This window comes from Hetaerina americana, unplaced genomic scaffold, assembly GCF_022747635.1.
Source record: "Hetaerina americana unplaced genomic scaffold, ioHetAmer1.1.p SCAF_3, whole genome shotgun sequence".
Taxonomy (NCBI): Eukaryota; Metazoa; Arthropoda; class Insecta; order Odonata; family Calopterygidae; genus Hetaerina; species Hetaerina americana.
In genome coordinates this window covers 102,153,704-102,178,417 of record NW_027286874.1, presented here as the reverse complement: position 1 = coordinate 102,178,417, position 24,714 = coordinate 102,153,704, and the positions used below count along the sequence as shown (strand labels likewise).

The 24,714-nt window shown below is 38.4% G+C and overlaps 1 protein-coding gene across 2 annotated transcripts in view; it reads right to left on the bottom strand.

Annotated features, from left to right (window-relative positions):
• Positions 1–24,714, bottom strand: part of Ubr1 (Ubr1 ubiquitin ligase) — a 90,790-nt gene extending 66,076 nt beyond the window's left edge. For both annotated transcript variants that reach the window (XM_071588287.1, XM_071588288.1), the window contains exons 1-2: positions 24,522–24,714; positions 22,112–22,334 (exon numbers count right to left, since the gene is read on the bottom strand). In XM_071588287.1, coding sequence (XP_071444388.1) covers positions 22,112–22,309 — 198 coding nt within the window. In that variant the 5' untranslated portion in view covers positions 22,310–22,334; positions 24,522–24,714. The remainder of the gene's footprint in view (positions 1–22,111; positions 22,335–24,521) is intronic.

The window sequence follows — 24,714 nt, the reverse complement described above, 5'->3', positions numbered from 1 at the left end:
CCTTGGAATGAAGGACTTTGGTCGCACTTTGCTCCACGAAAGATCCCGGTATCTCCAGCCTATTCCAGGGTGAAAACAGAAACACCTACTGAGTTAAACCCATTCAACGGCAATGGGGCGTGTAAAACGTCTTAGGAGAGTTCCTAGCTTTAAAAATTGCATTTAAACTAGTTTTATTGCTACGGTAAACACAACATTCTCCCAATGCGGATTGGAATTATTCAAGCACAGAATTATGTAGACATTTTTCAGACGTGATTTTATGAATTTCTTCACTTGAATTTGACCTGTTAAGGCCAAACACTTACCCACCAGATACTCGTAAATACCTTTAGCTACAAAACAAAAATGAAACCCGACCGTGCGATAAAACAACTTCAGATAATGGAATGGGAAACACCCAAATAAGGTTCATGCGCAACAGCAGCTTATGTAACAGCAATTCTCTCTGTTAAGTATTCCCGTTCCCAGCCTATTCCATGCCAAGCTAATGAGTCAACGCGAAAACAAAAGAAAACGCTTACTTCGGGTTTCACCCACGCAATATCTCAGTTTCGTCGTCACAATCTTCTCCGTGTCACCAACGCGAGAATGCTTGCTGATTGTGCCTTTCCGGTCTAACCGTACGTAACCAACCGTGTCGCTGAGTGGTTGAAACCTATTTTGCAATGCCAGCGCATCGCGAATAGTAGATTCAAGTGAACTTTCGCGTACATCCAGATAAACAATAATATTCCGCCTGAAGATCGGCCAAATGGTTGAGTTTAGGAGTAACCTGGAATTAAGACATGTGGTACTCTTATCATGAACACGTGAAATTCACACTCGCGGTATGAGGGCCAGCTCCTTTCCCCGAGCGAACCGTGGTTTCCCTTGAAGACCTGGTTCCCAAAATATCACGGATCCTGGAATTTTTAAATTGCAAATTTTGCAGAACTTCAAATTTTACTTGAGGTTGCCCACAGGCTTCACCTGGACTTGAGTCGGAGATCCTATGAACATTAGCCGGACGCTCGACAAACAGGACTACCACGTCGCCCAAAACACTCGCATTATAAAATGCCTGTAGCAATCGGAAAAAGTGCAAGTTCTACAATGCCAGTGCAAATACTGAGACGATTCAATTCGGGAGAACAAAATACTACACATGCCTTCCGACAAATCTGCATCAAAGTCAAATCTGCACTCATACAATATGGAAACGGCATAAAAGACAATGCCGGGAATATCTACTCCAACTTTTAGCGACAAACGCGATACTTTTAATTCAAAACAATAAATGCACAACGGAGCACCATCACCGCGGCGATAAGCCGACAGAAACGAGTAATTTTCGAAGTCAAATCTACGGACACCCGAGCACAAATTAGGAATACTAATTTAACTAGGAACCTAAATATCGTATTTCTGACAGCAAGGCATTTTAAATATTCATAATTTTATCTAACTTTCGAAATTTTTCCCAAATATTGAGAAAATTTTCGACTATTGACAAATTTTTACTAGGCGAAATGCATTTCTCCATATTTTCCCAGTGCACGCTTTGGCAAACGAAATATGCCTGATGTACGCATGGCCAACGTTTGTAACGCCCTCCGCCTTGCATGTGCAAACTACTGATTTCCAAACACGTTACAATTTCTCAAGCCATTGCCACTCCTTGCCAAAGACTTAAATGATGATGAAATGAGTATATAGGGCAGTACAAATCTTAACCCTGCGTTACAATGGATGGCCGAAGAAGGAACTAATATGGATTTTCCATGGCTTGCTTTTAGGCTCTTTTTAGTGGCATGTTACAAAGCTGGAAATCAAATGCTTATTAAGAATTCAAACAAGCAAGATCAAGTCTTTCATTTTCGAGACTGCATTGTAATAATTTTCAAAACTGACAAGAATTAACGCGATGACAATTAATATGGCGTTTAGACTAACAACATTCCGATTGCATTCAGTATGATAACAAACCGAAGTAAGAAGTACATAATACTAAAAAGACGAACAAATACCAACGTTGACGAACATTCTTATAATCAACGGTAGGTTATCATAAAGTAGGGCTAAGAACATACATTTAGGTTAAGGGCGTAGGCCCTAAAACTTAATGGCCAACAATAGCGCATCTAAAGAGACCATCTCCTCAGTCCCACAAGACACTAGTGAGCTATGGAAAATGTTCATACAGGCAAAACTTATCTCAACACCCCTGGTCCAACCTCCGGAGAACTTTAGCTTAAATAAATGCAATTCGATTGTCATTTCTCTCATTGTGAAATCTCCTAGCATCAAATATCCATAGAAGAAATATCTAAAATAACAATAAGCATAAAGTTCATACGCATAAAACGTACAAGACTTACAAAGCGTCAAACAAAACAATCTAAATTGAAATGGAAACATTGCAAAGATTCCGCAGGGAGTGGAATACAATGTAATTTATATTGAAATTAGAGCTGCTTTTATACAGGATTCCCACTCATCTCATGGAATCAAAATCCACAATTTTCCCGACGAATATAGTATGCAGTCCTTTTTTTCGAATTTTTCTCTCCAGTATTTGGAATCTGATGACGCATATTTTTACGGGTCGTCCCTCAACGTTTCACTTACCAACAGTATTACATAAGCCGGTCTAACTAGAGTATCTTAATTCGCATTACCTTGATAAAAACGTGAACGGGTTTCGCAAAGTAAAGGAACATCGTTGTTATTGGAAATCTCCGATTTCCATATCACATTCCAGATCCGGATATTAAACTCACGAACGCCTTAGAATACATTTGGCCGTTTCCCTCATTTTTACTCGATTTTTTCAATAAAGTGACGAAAGCCCGACTTCGCCCTAATTTCCCATACTTCGTTGTCACCCTGTATTATGTTTTAGGTCATCCGAAGTTCATTCCTTGAAATTAGGAAACATTTTATAAATAGTTCGGGCTATCGGAAGATAGCGGGTTGGTGGGAGATTCCTCATTTGTAACTGCTGGCCTAGTCTTAAGACTTGTCGAATAATCAATGCGGTATATCATTGGGCAATAGAATATAAAAAGCCTTAAATAAATATTTCCTTTCACTGCAGCGTTTTAACCAGCCTATGCCAAGTGTTGCGATACACAGGTATCCCAGGGATGACCCAGAACAAATCTTTCACCAGAATACAGTAATCCTAGTTTTTGATCTGATTCAAAGTATCGATCGCTGAAGACACACCACCATTATGAAATTTACTGCGCCGGCTTATCATCGCCGTCGTCCTCAGAAGATGAATCATCTGGCTCCCCTCTCCTCCTTCACTCTTCGGCGGTCTGGAGCAGAAAGTCTTTCAATCGAATGCTATTTGATTCATTAGTGTTTTATAACACCTGAACGTATTAAAAAGAGCACTATTAATGAGCTACAGCAATTCCTTCTTTTTCGACCATTTCATTGTTTTCCTCATGATTGTATAATACAACAAATACATATCCGCCCTGTCTATGCCTTTCATGAGCTTATTGTATTTCAAAATGTAGATAGGTTTTTCAGTTGGCAGTCCTGCGATCCTATCTTTCAGCTGAATACTACCCATTCTTTAGCATTGAATAGTACTAATCATCCTCACCTCCCTTTTGTCTTTCCAAATCACCAGAAGCATTTCACACTTTCGAGAAAATGTGCACTGTAACTTTTTCATTGTTTTCGCCTACCTCTTAAATGTGACAGGGAGCTCTCTATTTGACCTCTTGGTTGTAGTAGAGAATCCAGGTGAAGTATTGTCTTAATTAGCCCTCTTACTGGAGACACTTTCACTTATTTACTTATCAAGAGGGGAGTGGATTTTCTATTTCTAACCTTCACTACAATGTCGGCATCACTTCCGCTCTCTTCGCAACACTCCAATGGAACATCTGACAAGTCATCGGCGCACAGATCTAATAAAATTTCTTCCTCGCGCAAAGCACTTTCTTTTCTATGCGATGCCATTACATGGAATATTCCTTTAAACATTTCGAAAAATACGGATTAAGAAAACTTTCTCGCACGACAAACCCAACACCAAAATCAATTCACCGGGACTAAAGGAAACGGACTGCTCAAGACACATCGAGAGAAGGAATTGACGCGAACCGTTTAAGAACTATGGACGACTCTGTTTGGCCCCCTAATTCTTTTTATAAAAATATGTTTACTTCGATGGAGCAGAGCCTTAAGTGAATTTCATTAGCCGGGAGTGGGATATTGCAGGCGTGCCAATGATCCTCGAGGCGATAGGGATTAGGTTCCGCGCCGAAGGCTCAGATAGGGCCATGTGGATAAACACTTAAGAAATAATGAGGGAAGGAGTTGGGGTACCCGAGGAAGAGATGAAAGTATTATTACGTCCGAAGAGAAGAAGGGACGACGAATACTAAGTTTCAAGCTGTTGAAATTGGAAGTTGCACGCCATTACAGAAAACCGGTCTGGGACTTAAAAAATGACTTACACTAAAAACATTACTTAACGAAATCAAAATTTAAGTCACGACTGTTTTGATTAAATAATGACAGGCAAATGAAAAATTACCGCCAAACATGTAAATAAAAGTTCAAAACGATGCTCCTAAAAGAAGAAAATTCTCGTCATCAGTCCGCAACGGTTGGGATTTAAATTATGAGAATTCTCGCCAGTCTTCCGCAACGTGTTGAGACTTATCAAAGATTTAATGCGGCATATCATTGCGCAATTGAATAAAAAAAGCCCCAAACAGATATTTCCTTTCACTAGAGCGTTTTAACCAGCCTACGCCAGGTGTAACGATACACAGGCATCCCAGGGAAGGCCCAGGACAAATCTTTCACCAGAACGGAGTAGTCCTAGTTTTTGATCTGATTAATCGCGGACATCTATCGCTTAAGACGAGCTACAATTATGAAACGTAAGAACTTCGACGAATAAAAAAGCATAAAGGCGACGAATAAAGCATAGGAAATTAGAATCACTTAAAAGTACAGCATGAAGAATTAAGCACGAGCAGATTTCAGATAATGGATAAATCGAGTGCAACACTATGAGCCATCGCATACTTTGGATGCAACCTCAACTGAAACAGCAAAGCATATTTTCAGGCCAGCCTCATGACGACACCGCTCCAAGAATTTTGCACAACTGTTAACGCAATGCCAGGCAAGAATATTTTCGAGTCTTTGCTTCGCAACATCGTCTTCCGAAAACCCAAGAGACACGCAGAGAAACAGTGTTAGTTTTTAACCCTGAAACATCTTCATATAAAACAAGTCTCAAGTAATGAAAAAATGCAATCCTGACAGTTTGTTTCTTGCAAGTAATCAACAAATTTTTAAATCATTTTGAAGGCTTCCCAAAATGAAGATAATGATAGAATTAAAGCTTTATAAGAAAATAGGAGTTCCATGAAACATTAGACGCCATGTCGCAATAATCCTGAATATTTATTTCACAAAATAGATATACACATATACATGGGTGGTCTTAAAAAGTTTCCGACTCAGAAAATTTTAGAAAAAATGTCTTGTATCTTTGTTCGGTCGCAAATTTTCAGACCACCCTCCTATATATACCAGCTATTAATACAATTTAAAGTCAAAAAAGATATCTTAAAATCACAATATCACTGTGAAAACATGGGAATATATTTATCCCTTCGAAGGGAAAAATATATTCCTTCCAATAAAAAGAACTCAAAAAAATACCAACAATAACATTTAGCGATGAAAAAGGGGTTAATTCAGAAAAATAGGAATATTAGTTACTCGTAATGCTCCAATTTCAATGGTTCAATCGATCAAATTGATGAACGTTACACAAAGAAATGAAGGCACAGAGAGACGCACCACTTGAAAAAGAAAAAAACAAAGAACGCCACCAGTTGAACACGCACGATAAAGTTATGCCAAAGTTCCTAAAGCCTCATCAAAGTCGCAAAGTGCTTCCCAGCTCCAAAATGTTTTTTCAAAAATGGGAAAAAAATATTTTCCTTAATCACTGACCCTTCGTATTACGATGATAGTTTTTTTTACAAGCCCGTGGAGAAAACTCGTTGCCGAATATTTCAGAAAGTACTTAGAAATGTAATCGATTCAACATTTAAGGCTTCAAAATATTAAATAATCATTGATCGAACCTCGTTCACAATATTCATATTTCTATGCACTTCTTAAAGCTCTACTTCGAGCATTAATTAATTTTAAATAAATATGTGTAAGCTAAACCTACGAACCTGAAAATTAACCCAACCATTACAAGAGAGGGTAATTTAAGTCTTTAAGCTCACTGATCTACAACAAAGAAATACCCGAGAGACTGTTTTAATTTCACTGGCATTTTTAATATTTTAATTATTTATATACTCTTGTACTTGTAAGATGAATTATCCAAAAGCTAAGAAATTACTTACACTTACATTGAAAAATGCAAGGCAAATTTCTTTTTATGAATCCAAATAGAAGCAGGCGTTACCAGTAAAAAAATAAGTCATATTTATGCGCAAGAAGAAGAGATAAAGTGAGAAGCAAAAATAAAAAAAAATTAATCGTCAGGTATTTTACCGTTTAATGCATGCTTAGGATGGGCAGAGACTGAACACCGCTATATTTCTAGGTCTCGCTCAACACGACACAACCCGATCCCCATACCTACGTATACAATTAACTGTTCTTCAATTCCGCGTACATGCTATCTCCCTTCATTCCGACCAACATGCCCATCCTCTTCCTTCCACTACCCCCCTTTCGTCTATCAATCTTCAACAGCCTATCGGCAAACAAAATGCTCTGTTCAAATCTTTCCTGCCTCCTTTGGATTTCTCCCAACAAACCTGGCCTTCCTCCAACACATCTAGTACTTCGTTTGTTTTTCTTGCCGTCCATTTCACCTTTTCCATCATTCTCCACACCCACATCTCAAAAGCCTCCAGTTAATACGCCTCGCGATCTATTAATTTAAGTCCACCGTTATGCCTCCACGTCCATGTTTCGCACCGTGCAAAACCATCCTCTAATGCCTACGTTTTTACTTATAAGTGGATCAATGGATTTAATTTTTACAAAGAAACTCCACATCATTCCTTGTTCCCACGAGTCACACGATTCGGGTTGTGTTACATTTGCGAGTAAGAACATGGGCAGGGTTTAACTCGAACAATCTGACAGCTCCGACATATTTTCGTCTTACTACGGAAATATCAGGACGCTGTGCCAACGGATTAATTTCCTCACAATTCCCGTCATGACAAATGAAAGGCATCGCTCTTAATATTTAAAAAAGTTGCCATCATCATCAAGGGTTAGCAATCCGAGGATTGGTTAGCTATTCTTCGATCTATATTCTGCTTCCAGCCAATCCCTTCATTCCTTCCTAGTTCCTGAGCTTAACGTACGTACGACTTCCGTTACTTGTTTCCATACTTGGCTTTCCTCTCTTATTCTTCCCCACTATGCTTCCTTCGGCCCAAAAGACTTACATTTGCTTCCAGGTTTTTGTCAAGTTACAGCGATCTAAGATCATGGCAGGTTTGCAATGTTGAACTTTAACGAGTTTGTAAAAGAGAAAATGTCCCGCTCATACTTTCTAGTAAAGTTCGCATCGAGTCAGGTCCCTCTTAGAGCATGAGTGCATTGCATACCTCCTGCATATTTACCTGCATCTACAGATTTCTCATATTTTTCTACAGAATACAATGCAGAACATTTTTTTATTCAAATCTCAAGAATATTTTACAAAATTTTCTTCTTCAAGGACAATATTAACCAAAGCCACGTGACCACAATAATCAATCCGAAGGTTGTTTTGACAGGTGAGGGTTGAGCTCACCTCGTACAAGCCCTATACGGATAAGGAAACAAGCACGCAAGGGGACCACTTCCTTTCTCTTTGCCGCCTGTGGCTTCCCAGGAAAACCTCGTACTCGTAAAAGCACACAGCCTGGATGATGAGGCGCCAAATGGCGTCACCCGGAAACAAACCAGGACCCCGAAGTCAGAAGCCCGAGCTCTAACCATTGGACTGCCACGCTCTATATTAATTTTAACAACATACTAAGTCGACGAAAAGTAGATTTATGCGGTCGCGGGAAAATGTTTTCAAAAATAATTCACTGGAAGCCCATAAAATTAAGATGGCGCATCATTAAAATCAATTTCCTGTATTATTATTTTGTTGCTACGATTGGTTTCAATGCAGTATATTGTGATGGACACAAGATCATTCCTCCTCCATTAATCCAAGCCAAATGCCACGACGGCCATCCGCGTGGCCATAGCGTCTTTCGAATATTTACAACTGATTCAATGGACCTTGAAAGTAAACATATCTCCGGTACGCACATTAGTACGAGTTGCGTGCATATATTTTTCAGGTCTTAAGCGACAACCGTGAACGCCTCGAGGTCACACATCATCTATGTATATAAAGCTACTTCCGAGGATAAGCGATGATTAGATCTGTAGGTATGCATGATACAAACATCCAGAAAAAAACTACCCCGGTGATATGATGAAGTTTTCATGTTTTATAAACGTCAGTGCTCCAGGGTTTATAGAAAACCATAGTTATCAACCCGATGAGCACCCAACGTCCTCTGTAGTAAAAATCCCCGGAAAATGCCACCTCATTCCCATGTGTCCCAGGTTCAAATTTAAAAATTGCCAAAAGTCCAATTCTTGCCATTATAATGACATTGTAGGTGATTTTCATCGTTTTTGTAAAAAAATTCCAAACATGACGACCTGACATTGTCAGGGGTCGTACACGTCTTCGTTTTCCGCCGACAGTGTGTCAGCTACGAGTGTAGGCTGAAAACTAAAGCACACATGCTTGTAGACCACAAAAAAAATGACCATTATAAGCACTCCTGGTGGCAGGTGGAAGTAACATTCCCCCTCAACACGCATGCGCCGCTTTGAGATCGTTAAATTCATCCGGTGTATTTTGAGAAGCGGAAGTATGGGAGACGCGTTCTAGTGCTATGTCAACGCGAGTTAAACAGCGTGCTGTTGTCGAATTTTTAACTGCTGAAAAAGTGTCTCCTACTGAGATTCATCGTCGTTTAAAGGCTGTTTATGGTGACGATGCTGTTGATATGTCTAAATCGATGGGTAGTACACTTTCGTGGTTGCGTGCCTGTAAAAGCCATAATTATTGATGAAACACGCAACGGACGTCCGATCACTGCCACTGACGATAAACATCGCTGACTCGTCGAAGATTTGATTCAAAATGACCTGCGAATCACTTAAAAGCGTATCGCAAGCCATATTGGAATATCCAAAGAAGAGGTTCGTCGTGTTTAAGGCAGCCTGGCGCCAATAATCTTGCAACATGACACCGCTCGTCCACACACCTCACGCGCAACTGGACTCTGGAGGCTCTGTGAAACCTGAAATTCTAACCGATTCCACACCCTCCTTATTCCACGTTGGGAGAAATGTGTTAGGTGACTATGTTAAAAAATAAATATATGATTTTGAAACTTAAGAATTGTACTTAAATGTACTTTTTGCCCGATCTTGCTGTTTGTTTTTGTTTGCGGTCTACAGGCATGTGTGCATTACTTTTCAGCCTACCCTCGTACTAAGAGCCCGAGGTCTTCGGTTCAAGGAAACAACTTACGACATGTCTACCATTTGAGTAACATGTAGAAAGGTTTTCGTCCGTCGTAAAACAAATTTCTTTCGTTCATTTAAATAACAAATAACCGCTTTAAAGACTTCAAAAGTGGAACTAATATACGAACAAAATTTTGAGACTCTTACTTTGTCAAAACGCTTCACCTATAACCTTCAAAACGTTGCAAACGATGCGTTAAAACGAGAATTTTTTTACTTTTGTCGCTTTCAAACGGTTGGTCGCCACTGATATCCAATGCTTACCACAGCGAATATACGGTGCGATGTGCTCATGCCCAAATAATAATTATTTGACATTTCCGTGATTAGTTTAATCTTTTAGATATTAGGAATACGCCTTGCGGTATATGTCGGGGTACAAAATCACAATTTGATGGGATCAAGTGCGAAAATGGAGGCACCGAAATGAAAACTAAAATCCAATTCCTCTGGTTGTTTTGATGCAGGAATACCTATTTACTCAGATATGAAAATTTTCTCCTGCTCCTGAGGCATCCACTATTTGTTAAACACTGCCATGAAAAATGCAACGCGCACTAAAGATGTTCAATGAACTCGAGATCCTAATTCAATTATTTTGGAAATGAAACGTCAAGGAAAGTATTCCTTGCATTGGATGTGAATCATAGTTTAGGTAAACATGATAGTAATTCTTGCTCGAAAAGGGGATCGAGATGGTGCGGGGCTAACGTACTGGCTTCCCACCCTGAGGGCGCGGGTTCAAATCCCGGCGGAGTTGAATATTTTTCAGAGGTATCTCGATCCCTACTTGAGGTGCTTTGTGGAGGGCACTTTGAGTCCGTCCGTCGGATGGGACGCTAAACTGCGGACCCCTTGGCGCCTTTCGTAAAGAGTAGGCTAATGCCGACTCAAAGTTTCTCTCTTTGAAGAGTGGAGAAGGGTGGAGAGAAAAGAGGTTTCTCTCCACCCTTCATCCTTTCCTATCCATCCCCTATGTCGCAAATGACCTCAGCTATCGGTCGCCTCCCCTAACACCTACTACTACTACTTACTACCACCTACTACTACTACACCATCGAGGAAATAAACACCCAATAGCCCGAATATTTCACATTCCTACGGTCAAAATAAAGATAGATCACTGTAGTATTTTGGTGGACAACTTGGGGAATCCAATAGGCAGGATTAACTCCCCCAACTTCTTCGAATCTAACCTACATTTTCAACACAATATCAAATGTATGCTTGGAACTAGAACAAGATACACTCCAATATAAATACCTGATACACTCCACTATAAATACCTGAGCATCGACTGGACTTTTGGTAACATGGTAAAACACGATAAGTCGAACTGGCTTTTCTGTAATCCCACAGAAATACATTATACCGTCTTCAAGACCAGTGTCTCATTAAGTAACTTCACCTTTTGAATAAGAAACTTTATTGTCACAACTTTTGATTATGATGGATCGAGTTGAGAAAGTTCGACACTGCTTATCGCATGAAAAAGTTGGGAGCAATGGCTTTTTACGAAAAAAATGAAACAATGTGTGATGAAAGATAGAGGCGAGTAAAAGGCGACCTGCGAACAGGAATCATTATTCTCTTTCTTCACTTATTTCGTGCAACGGCATCTCTTTTGAAAAAGTATTTACTCTAACAAAACGAAGGGGCGCAATTTAAGCAAAAAAATACGAACATTGACGATAAAATGTCTTGGACTCACATACAAAGAAATTAAAGTGCGAGTACTACTCAGAAGCGCATTATCTTTCCTGAAGTCTAACTTTCACAAAGCTTAAACAAAACATGGGATGGGTGAGTGGGCTAGCGTACACGTATCGCAATAAACCAAATACGTTCATGGAGTCTGTATTGTATACCCCCAAAAAACAAATTTGGTGTGGGGTAAATTTCTACATTTTCTGTAAAAAAGTTCACATGGACATTCGGAATTAAATTTCATGCAAAGAAGAAATTCACGTAAAAAATATAATCTTTCTTCGAAGAAAATATTTGCCCCTAGATGCCTTACAATTTAGTTTTATTGGATTAGAACGTAAAGAACAATATTTTTAAAAGGCCCTTTCCTGAACAAGCTCAAATAGAGAGTAATAGGATAAAAATCCCGTGGTGAAGTCGGATTAGGAACAAATGAATATTCAAAGGGCGTATCGGGGCGTAAATATTATTAAGAATGATGTTAAAAACGTAATATGCACCAAGTTAGAGGTACGTAGGGGCATTAATTTTAGAATTCCATCGTACTAATCAAGTATTATTAGTTTTCGCTATTGATAAATCATGAGAACTGAGAGTTTTTAATTTAAAAGGTTGATTCAATGGGTAGTGTACCCACAAGAAAACAAGCTTGGTGTAGGGTCTATGAGTCATCAGTAGGACTAATTGTATACACATGACCGAAGTTTTTGGCCGAGTGTTATTAATTGTTTCAAATAATCCTTAATAATGGATTAGAGAAAAACGCATATCTTACTCTTGCTCAAATACTTAAGGGCTCGTGTTTCCCAAAGTACGTAACCATGGCCGTTAAATACGGTCGAGGTTAAGAATGACGTTGAGCAGCAGCGCCTTGGTTCATATTTTGCAGGCTATCTTCACTAAAAACTTGCGGAACAACTTCGATAGGCTCTAAATTCGAGTTAACTTTTACACATTGTAATGTTTTAAAACATTTAATCTTCAAAGGGATTTAATATAGTATCAAAACAATTTTCCCAACATGAAGATATGGAAATATGCACATCGACAACATAAGTCAGTCTCATGCATAAGATACCATTGTTTTTGGCCAATTTAACTCCACTGCAGGTCTCCAATGCTCCTCTGCCAAAAGTACCAATGAAAATACCGGTTAGATTCACAATCGAAAGTAGGAATGGTAATGGACCCCGCAGGAAAAAGAAAAAAAAAGACTGGACCAAAATGAAGGTGGGCCATTAGATAACTCCAAAACCTGTTTGACCACCAGAAGGGAAGCAACTTTTTCGGCGAAATTTCGCCGGGTTACAAAACACCTATGCTTTTTGGGTCAGAGTTACTCCATTTTTCAAGGTCAACCAACTTGTAGAGCACGTGCACCCGCGTCGCCTGGCAAAAGAATCAATCATTCCGATACCAATTCCACGAATTTATTCCAAATACGCTATTCGAAATGATATAATTAGTGCAGTCCATCAGAACGCAAAATCCTACAAATGCATAGATGCCCGTCTACCGGCTGTTTAAGTGCTGTACCGCAAGCTCTCCGTCACGTGGCGCTACATTTGCGATGCTCCTTCCGAGTAAGTTCCCAAACTTCGGCAAGGGCAAGGGAAATGTTTTAAAAACTTCGATTTCTGTCTTAAGTAAATGGTATACCTACCACCTAGGTGGTGGTAACACCTACCACCATTTATAACTTGGGTCTGTGTTTATGGGTGAACAACTTGGTTTGTTGTTACGCGTGGTTGTCAAGGAGAAAATTTTAAGAAATGACTAAATTAATAAAATTCCATTCCAGAAGAAATGTTCTCGCATAGAATGGTCTCAAAGGCATTGGATTCAAATCATTTTGCTACATAGGATTTTTCCATTTAAACGTTTAAAGGACGAAGCTATCCAATTCTTCGAGAGAATATTTAGTGCACCTGAAGATGAAAGGACTTTTGCACTAAAAAATCGTTTGTGAACAAAAGAGTAGGCAGAAACTTCATAATTACTAAGAGAGAGCTCTTTTGTTCAGTGGAAATACCGAAATAAAAATCGGAGTCCACCAATTCATCGAATGCCTCTTCCGTCAAAATCCAAAAGCAATACAACTAATTACATGTATACCAACTGACACACTTTCTTCCAGAGGCCCAGCTATTCTTTCACGATCCGACCTTCTCAGATGAGATGCATGTATTGTAAGCGGTCTTTCTCCTGAAGGCCTTTTACTTACGGCAACACTTCAACAATGGCGATTCCATCATACACAAGGAAGGATAAAACTTTTAAAATTTAGACCAACGCCAACACGTCAACTGCTTTTGTTTTACAGATTATTCTTGAGATCAAGGCGGAAATATGTTGATTTACTTAACTGTTGGCCTGCACCGCCAAGTAAGTATAAACCTGAATATGATCCTGACACATGATTAGTTGCGTTGGCTTTCCCGTCGGCAGCTTCATGTCATGCCCGCTCAACGTTTTCCAATTCGATATTTTAAATGAAAACAAATACATTACATTGAAAAAACAGAAATACTGCACTACATTAAATTTCACTTAAATTTAAAGCCATAACTGCGGGCGAATTCGTGATCACCATTTTTCCTCAACATTAAGCAAGTTGTTTCTCCGCTGCGTTCGTATTTTCGAAACGCATACCCAGACAAAGAACGAGATGGCCAACATCCAAAGCAACCAGCATCGAAAAAAGGCTTCAGCGCAGTATGCACTGAGAGAATAGTTAGCTGCCGAAGCATTGACAATTACAATATCAAAATTAAGTGTGAGATTGGAGTAATTAAATAGTACGTTCAATAATGCCCGAAACTGACACAGAAGAGCAAATTTGAATTGAAAAACTGCATTATTTTTCATGTTAATCATGAAAATATAAGACTTATTGAAAATAATAGAAGGAAAATATCTAAATTTCTAATTTTAACGCCATTTTTGTTTTTGTTTCCAGAATAAGAATACCACCTATACGTGTTTTGATAATAAAACATAAGTAAATGACATATGGGCAAACAAGGAGAGGTTCGCTCAAAAATTTTCTTGTAAAAAAACGGAAAATGAGTTTATTAAGAAAAATAATTTAGATAAGCATTATTTTTTACAGTAATTGGGTCGAAACTACCCCTAGTGTGGAAGAATGGCACTCAAATGCGATGCACTCCACAATTTATAATGTAACCATAGACAAACTCGTTCCAGATCAAACCAAACACAATTTTTAACATTCTTTGATTGATAGTGAAATTTCAGAAGTTAACACTAGTGCATATTCAACCCTGAATTTCACACGGTAGTGTAACATCAGATGAGGAAACGGCGATATTTTAATTAAATGACGGTCTAGTGTGTCGGCGTTCCAGAATTCATCGAGAAGTGACTGGGCGCATACACCGGATGTTGAGTCGCACCATAGAGAAACTACATTAGGTTCAAGGACGCCGGCACTAGAGAAAGAGAGAGGTAAACAGAAATGAGGCCTTCACACGTCATACTCAAAAACCTCCAGAAATCGTTCCAATAGGGCGTTCGCCTTTTATTGGTTTGACAATGAAGAGAATAACAACTGGTCTCAAAAACATGTTGACTGTTATGATAATCCTCCACTATTCCCGCATGTTTCTCAAGCTGGGAATGGTGGCAACCAGTACGTTAGAAACCCAAATAGCACCGAAACATACAACCAACGACGAAGTCTACGGGTCATACGAAAAAGATCGTGGAAGTAAAATCTATCCGGATCGAGGACTCGGGCGGGTAGGCAGACATCATCCACGCCATGCCGTGGTGACCCGAAAGCGCCCGAGATTTACGTGAGCGCGCGAGCGTCTTCACCCACCCACCGTGATGCCTTTCCCTTTCCTGGGCAGGAGGTGAAAGTGAGGGAGTGGTGGGCCGTAAGAATCGAGCCGTTGGTTCTGCTTTACAATCGACGAAAGCTCTCACAAGTGAGCCAGGCGACGAGTTTCACGAGAATGACGAGCGAGAATTCCTCAAGGCAGAAGGCGCCTGGTCATCCAGAAGGCAACATTTTCACTGCTCTCACAAGCTACAAAAATGATACGTTTTCTCAAGTATTAACGCAAATTAAAGACTTTTATAGAGCATGGCTACTTTCAGAGGAAAGTTTGCACGTGCAAAAATCAGATGTGCAAACCTTAGAAAAACAACAACAGCAAAATATGTTTTTAAAAAAGCTCATGTACATTTTAAACACAGGTCACACACACTAAGAATTCTCCATCAAATGTGAAATTTAAACGCAAATAAAGATTCATTGCAATCGAGTTACCACCACCGAGTCAATTTATCTGAAATATAGGAGTGATAATTTGTTATCTGGAATTCCTAACATCGTAAGATGTCTTCAGCTTAAGGAAACGTCAAGCCCATTAGGAATACATAAGCCATAGCTTCTGCGAATCCAAGCAGGAAAAAACATCCATGCAGTAACTAAATATCCCGAAACGCATCGTCAAATAGTTAATATTAGAGATTTTTTTCGACCAAACATTTGAAACACTATACATACATAATATTGGCTCACTACATTCATTCATTCACAAGTCAAAAATTCGTTTTAAGGAATTGTAACAGTTCTTAACTACTGCACATATCAATGAAAAATAACTATAAGGAAATAGAATATAATGAAACCAGAATAAAAAGTTTTCTCCCTAATGAAACTATTACGCTATTTCGGAACGGGCATTTGCCCTCTTATGAAGATCAATGCTCCAAAACCATGACAGTTGTCATAAGAAAGTGAAAAACAATACAAACTGTTGGGTTTGTAAACAAATTCCATCCCAACTGCATGTTGAGGTAACACGATTTTGTTTGGGTGGTAACGGGTAAACAATCGCAGAGAGCAATGAAAGTGAATTTATTTTCTTCCAAACGGCGGCAGGTGCAACTGCCAATTTGTAACAACTATCCTACATGAATTACCAAACAAATTCACCAATTCCGCACAAAATAAGATAACCGAATCCACACACACTACCATCAAAATCATAAGCAAAAACATATTTACCTGAATTTAGTATATTTTTCACAGAATTAAAGTGAAGAAATGTCCACAGTATTGTCGAGCTTTTCATTTACTTCCATTATAACGAACGAGTACGACGTATGATTACACATCCAGAAGTAGTACAGCCTCTCTAATGTTATTTCTATATAATCGATGTGTTATTGCTAACAATTTACAGTTGCAACGGATAAATATACTTTAAATGTACACTAGGCGTATTAAAAAATGAGCCGAGGGCATTTAATTCTTAGCACAAAGAACACAACGTGATTTCATTCGCGTCATTCTAAAGCTTGAGAATAACAGTGACTCCACATTGAAACCTGCTCCAACCTTTTCGGTCCCGCAATATCCCACTGATTAGTCAACAAAATCGACGAAAGTCAACACCCCAAAAGTTCGGTGCCGTTTTATGACGCAATTGAGGAAATTATAGAGCAGGAAGAACCGGATTTATGTAGGCCCTCCGGCAAAATTACATCACGACCGAACTTCTACGACCAGTTTAAGGAAAAAATCGCCTAATGCTGAATTTTCAATAGCCACAATCTTACAAATCCAAAAACTCTCTCTAAAATTAACAATATATTTTATTACTGTATGAAATCAGGCAATAGAGTGGAGAACAGAGCACACATTTAAAAATGTAACGTAACTTTAGCACTTCGGCGCGATCTCCTGTATCAGAGGTGGTGTTTTTTTCGTTTCACAATTGGATACAACAGTGACATTAGTACAGTCTTATCTCTATCACATTCAGCAGAGCCAGCCAACAGCACGACTAATCGGTGCGAATTATAACAAATTATAAATAACGGGGAAAGCGAAAGAGCATTACTTTAATGCCGACGACTAGAATGAAATGAGAAAATTAGAGTGGTCGACATTAAGGAATCCGATTAATTCGGCCAAATATGTCAGGGTTGCTTGCTAACTCGTTCTCGGGCGCTTTTCCCAGTTTTGAAATGACCATTCAAGCAGATGCCGTTCATTTCAGAATGTGACTAGACGGCAGAAAAAAAGGAAACAACGAGATCAGAACATGCCCGATTGGTAACGCCTACTTCAAATTTGATCATGAGTTAACCTTGCCAATGAAACAGGGTTGAATCCGAGGGAACGGGAATCATTTCACGAAAAGGAGGGATGGAGTTAATTCGATAGCAGCTGGAAATTCGGTAAAATAAAGTGAGCACCCACTGAATCGGTTTCAGGAATGTTCTTTTTTATCTGCAAAATATGCAAAGTTTTACTTTCTACACCGTTTATTAACAAGATTAATTATTAATTTTGCTACAATAAGCTACTGTTCACTAACTCAAGAATCTTTGAAATCCATCGAGAAGCATACCTCGACCAATAATGATGACGTTTTTTCAAACTAGCCTTTCGTTTGAGGTAGATTTTGGACACACATTAACCACCAATGTATTGCTAAGCCTCACCAAACTAAGACACAACCTAAGACACAACCTAAGACACTACATAAAATCCATCTTCAATTTCTCATTCCCTGCGAGTACTTCCATTCCGCCCAACATATGCCTATCCTTCAATTCCACGTAGATCGCTCGCCTAACGATCTCTTAACCACCATCTTCAGCATTCCACCACCAGTCATAACTCTCCGCACCTCCCTACATCATGCACCACTTAGATTCCTCCAAAACAACCCTCTCTTCTCCCATTCCCCGCCTAGCACTTCTTCATTTATTTTTTCAACGTCCATCGGGAAAATGGAAATATTTCCTTAAGTAATTCAACCGAATTCCTTAAATATAATTTCCCAGCTTTTTGGTTTTTTTAATTAGTGCCCTACTAGCCACCACCGATATAGGCAACCCTTGACCCAAAACACCTTTCCCTCCTAGCGCGGTTGGACCAACATTATTACATTCTGATCCCGAATGGTTCGTGGGAAAATAAATCTTAAATCTGTTGTCCACTTAATTTCTATAATTTAATGGACATCATCTTTCTTACCGTAAAACTATTGGGATAATAACACACTTTCAACATCATTACTAAATCCTAATCCTATTCTTCAAATTGGTGCAAGAGATTTAATCTGTAATTTAGCTCTCGATCCGTGAGTGACGCCCCACCCAGATTCTCTAATAATTTTGATACGCGACTCAGTTTGTCATAACGAAGTTTAAAAAATCTAGCTCCTCTTCTACACTGCACGCGATCCGATTCGGCAATCAATCTTACTTCAACTTTGAAAGAAATACAATAAAACTACCCCGAACGCGACTTCCCGCAACGCAACATCCAACACACGCGGTTCAGAAATGTAGACGTGATTCGCCGAACGCGGAAAGTGATTCCGTTTTACGAGGTATCCTTGAATTACGATTTTCAAGAAAAGTGTTTCCCTGAAAAGGTTCCCATGAATAAAAACTATTACGAAAAGTTATGATGTTTTGCAAGATCTGCTACCTCCCAAATATATTTTATCAAGGGCCTTCAACTGCTTCTTTGGACTTGCACCTGGAGGGAGGGTTCGTTTTTTTTTTTAGTTTTTATGTTTCATGAAACTAAGCCTCAAAAGACATCTGAAAAAAAATCACCTTTTCAACGCCGACGTCTCTCTTCGGTACAGGCATCTTCCCGCTGGAAGACATTTTTTCTCCCCAAAATGAAACCATTAAGACACGATCTTAACATAAGAACTTGGGGGGGTTCGAAGTGTTTGTCGAAAGTTTGGGGGCGCGACAGAGCCCTCAAACACATGCGCTTTGATGTTACCTAACACAGCAGAAATATTTAGACATTTTCGGTCTTATATTTCAGTTTTGTAAATGTAATATTTAGCACATACTGCCCACGAAAGCTGGACATTTAACTCCAATCGAACAAGCCACCGTACGACAACAAATATTTGGACTACAAAATCCAGTATTCTGGTCGCTCTCCTCACATAAGCTAAAATAAATTATAAGGCTTATTGTGCTAAACCTATGATATGTTATCTCAACTGAGAATAATAAGATAAGCAAGTACCATAGTCTCAGCCAGGTTGAAGTTCAACTCACACCAGCCTACCTTCTTCCCCCCCTCTTATCTCTTAAAAAATCACAAATGACAGAATGTTCACCAGAGGATATTAACAGACCTCATCATATAATATTTTGATTATCTGTAAGTTGACTTGGATATGAAACCCCACAAAAGACATTCCACCATTTTTTTAATAGAATTAAACAGTAGCTACTTACGATAGAATGTGGATGGCTAAAAAATACAAGGATGGTCACAGATTCTGGTGCACAGAAAAGTATTTCAAATAGGGTCGCAACTGGTATAAAGAAAAATATTTGAATTTTCTAGAGTGATGGACTATAACATTCATCTTAAGAAGCTGAGCGAAATGCTTTTTAGCATTTCGATCAGCAAATAACTGCACTTCAGCGCAGTTTTGCTGTCGGCCTGAGCACATGGGTGTCCCAACACTCTTACCCTATCTTCCCCACTCTTAGCCACTCCTTTCCTTAAATATCTATAACATGCACCAGGGATGAAAATGAATTATTTTTTTATCACTGCCAAACCACCTCTGATGGCATCCAGTAAAATTAAGAACTAACCTTACTCTCATTCAGGGTTTTGGCAGAATTATGGACTTGGATGGAATTCTCATTTTTCATCATATTTCCCTGTGGTATTTTCAATTCACTAGAAACTGCCACCCATTTTCAATTGCTCTATCACAGTTAACTTGAGAACTGTCAAGTCCTAGTAACATGTGACTCTATAAATGTTTTAGTTGACTTCTTGCTGTATCAATTCTAAAGAAGGTTACTTAAGCATATAATACTAAATACCACCGATTAAAGTGATGCCAAATGTTTAGAAGAAAAACCTATCACATCCGCTAAGTTTCATTGATGAGTAATCAAATTAATTATTCAACTAGGGAGAGAGACCAGAAAAAATTAAAAAAGAGACTTAAAAGACATTTTCCAACAAAAAAGGATACAAGCATAAGACTGAGAAAAACAAGAAAAACTACGCCTCAAAAGCAATAATAAACACCTTAGCATTTCCTCAGCAATGACCTTCCAAAAGAAACTATATTGAACTAACAAAACATGGATTAGGACCAGGAAAAGTTGATTGTCAACGCATTCCATTCTAATTGTAACAGATACACAATGGCCATGGCAGACAGTAACAAAAAGCATTTATTAACCTGTTGATGGCTCTACTCTATGGAACTACATAACCAGGATTAATAGCAATGAACTTACACAGGAAACTACTCTATGTTGAACAGGACTGGTTTCATGACATAGTAACACTAACTGAGCAATCATTGTCTTCCATTTGATTATGCTGCAATGTAATGTAATGAAAATATTTATGCAAATTTAAATTTTTTCCTATTGAAGAGTAACTACTACATTTCCTAGTTAACCCTTGAACAATAATGGGGCTGAAAAATCACCCCAGAGCGGTTGAAATCTCGGCCCAAAAGAAAACATTTTTCTCTCATCTCATAAACTTTGAAGAAAAAATCTTTGTGTCACGTGATTCTGCATTTAAAAATGAAAAAAATGAGCCCCCAAAGGACTCTCATAGGCATAATGGGTGTGAGATAAGAATTTTTGAAAACTGTAACCAGAAGAGGGTGAAAAAAATAGCGTAACTGTTCTAGGGTTCAATTACAAGTATTTCAAGTCATTGGAAAATATTATGTTGCCTAAACCTCGACAAAAAGAAACGTAATGAATAAATACATTAATATTATTAGTCACCAAAAAGCCAGTTTTTTACATTTAAACTATCTCAACTGAATGGCAGATTTTCCTTAAAATTACTCTTAAGCAAGTGATATTCTATTAAGTCCTCAATAATCATTTTTTTAATTGGGAAACCAGGCTCCTGTATTTCATTCATAAACTTTACTCACAAATGTATAAAATTGAAATTAAATGACAATTGACATAGCCAAAAGCTATATTGAAATATTTTCCACCACACTCCGTGGTTTTAATATGGTTGTGTCCAGCATTCAAAGAAAAACAAAACTTAGGGGAAATACAAATTCAGTTTTCATTACCCTGATGCATACTGCAACTTGCTTTAATTTGCTTTATTCACGGCATACACATAAGCCCCTAACTTCCATTTTCACCTTTTAAAAATATAGCTTCAAAGCGGCAACATGCAAATTGAAATTATTCTTGATGCAAATAAAACACACCTGAAGGCATTTGGATCCACTGCTTCAAATCAAAATGACAGAGATGGAATAAACACATTCATGATTGCAGCCATTTCCCATTGCTGGCATACCTGCGGTTTTCCAACACACTCTTATTTCTTCAAAATCAAATAGAGTTTAGCTTTCTTGCAGGCCATGCTGCTATTTAAACAAGGAATCCTTTGGTAGATAGCTAAATACTCTAAATCACTTGGATATAACACCATTCCGATGAAAGCTAAAACAATTCACCAGAAAAAAAAATGATCTGAAACACCAAAATATTTCCGAATATAAAACAAAACTTTGATAAAATGATGAGAGTACACTTAAGGATTTTTTTCCACAAGGTTTTTGGTTTTAGGAACCCCTCATGCTATAACTTAGATCCCTTTTATTCCTCTACTTCACCCTTTCTAGTGCAGACCATTCGTACAGTGTACCTAAAAGGTAATGAATACTAACTTGGACTATGGATGGACTGCTAAAAATACTCTTTCTCATGCTCTACACTCTTAATAATGACCAAATATATAAAAAAAAGTAATACTCACATCTGCAGGTGGTACAGGATATTCTGTTGAGGAGCTTGCTCTAGTTCCAGGCAATGGGTGAGGATGAAGATGCAGCAGATCATCACCAGCAGTTGATGAATGTGATGCCCTGGAACCACTAGACAAAGTTCCTCCTTTACGGCCGTCTAAACTTCCAGTCCGAGGACTGACTGATGATACTTGTCGATTGTCCTCCATCGCTTTCAACCTGTGATGTATGTACCTGGAGGAAGGGTACATTTGTACACAATAACTCACTATATCGATAGAGCACATGAGTAAGAAGATAGATAATTTGAACGGCAAATAGTGGCTTTACAACATTAACTTCAAAGCTAAGATGTCATGTAAATGTGACAAGAGAACAGTGACAATGCGATTAAGAAAGGTTCATGAACGTTGTCATATGAATCCTATAATATTTGTTAAAACTAGGCCACACAATTTATAATTTCTCACTCATCTAATAACTCAAATACACAATTATATCTTTCTCTTACCTACGAGAAACAAGGGTAATTTTTAAGTATTAGCTCCAAATATGACCATGCTGCTCATATAAAGATAGTTGCCAACCTATTGCAGGACACCACACTATTTTTAAAATGTAAAATGACATTTAAAATTCGAATCATCAGCACCAGCAACATTTCTTGCTTGGAATATTGTGGCTTAGATAAATAAGTCGCACAGATAATCTTCAAGCCTCGATCAGTTTTTTAAGGTTATCCTCAGATGAGACTGCTCAGAATACCCAATGGTGGAAATTTCTAGTATATTCCTATCATTACCCCACACACTGTCCAAATCATTTTACATAAGAATATGTATTTCCACCCACCAAAGATTCACAGTTGATCACTACGATCGTAACTAATATTAGGATACATCTTAGTCTAGTCTATCTTCAATTCTAATTGTATTTGTTTAACCGACACAGTGCACCGCTCTAAATTTAATAGTTGCTCTCCCACTTGTGGACCCGTCAATACTGACCGTTAAGAATAATTCATATCTTCTCAAGATGTTTTCGAAAGGACAATAATTAATTGGACAAAGCTCAGGTAATTAATGAAAACATTTAAGATACCTGGTCTAAAAATATAATTCTACCATTGTCAATAAAAACATCCAATTTTCATTCCTGCTTAACCTACCTTAAAATAAATTTGGAGATGCGAACATGTAACGGGATAATTTAGACTCAACAAATGACATGAAATCGAACACCATAACCAAGCAATAATGATAGCAATTAGGATATGCCCAAGTTTCTGTAAATAAATGGGCCGGATGAAAAGCAAGAAACCTATGCATTAGTTGTGACGCGAAATGCGCCAGATAGAATTATAATTAATCAGTTTGAACGTCACAATTTATGCACAGACCCGTAAAAGTTAAACTCAACGTAAATCCGTATGTATTGAGAAATCAAAATAAAGGTCTATCATTCAATAATATGTTTATTGTTTAAAACATTAAATTATCAATACGTATAGAACGGTAACTTACCCAAGCCCACAATGTGGAGGGGTCAACAAAGAAGCACCCATGTTTTTGATAGAAACCACAAACATTCAACGACAGAAAATCCGTAGAAATAAAATAACTTGAAAAATACATTTTTAAAGGCTATTTTAATTAATAAAAATTAACACATACCACTTCTTGAATCCGCGGTAAAATGGTGAAATGAAAATGACACACACAAACACACACTGAAGTAAGACAATCATCTGGACAACCCATGAACTTGCCTGTCCGCTGTCGAATGATTTTTTACGAACAATACAACATGACTAGGGGGTGGAGCATCTCGTTCGTGACCCACTTAGGTACGATGCATCTCCTCCTTTTACAATGGTTAATCATTCACCTTTCTCTGTTGCCTACTCTCTCCTAGTGAATTCACTTTCCCTTAAACACTTTCGTTTCACTCGAAATTAATTCACTCGGATATTACGGCACGCACAGTAACAATAAATAAGTTTTATTGCATGGAGGATATTTAATTCGAATTAATAAAATAATACCCTAAGTCGGTATTCTTTAAAAAGTTTGGGGAACGGCAATGACAGAGCTGTCAACAAAAATATCGAGACGACGGAAAGGTTGCGTGTATCTCGATCGAAGTAAAACAAAGAACTCAAACAACTGTGGCAGGAGCATAGTGTCTCCCAAATCAGCTGAAAACTTTCTCCTGGTGGACATGTTGCCTTGATTTATCAAGCGCCATATAATCTAAGAGTGACTTCGAAGACGGAGAATGGCATCGCGGGAGCTTAAATAGGTTTATATACGGCAATTTATCCCCTATATACTCATTCTAGCTTCAGTAATGCTCAAACTTGAATCACAGGTTTACGTAATCAATAGTTATACACTTATATGAATGCTCAAAGGCACTTACCAAAAATGCAGACCAGTATTCCACTTAGACCAGCACTATGCAACTTAGTATGATCAGCACTACTAGGGAAAATCAAGCATTCTGCGATTCACCTCGACAGTGCAGGAAACAATGTTGAGCAAGACACACAGCAATATCTAAAATAAGTCCAAGATGGCATTCGCTGTAAACGTAGCAGAGAATACTGCAGCCA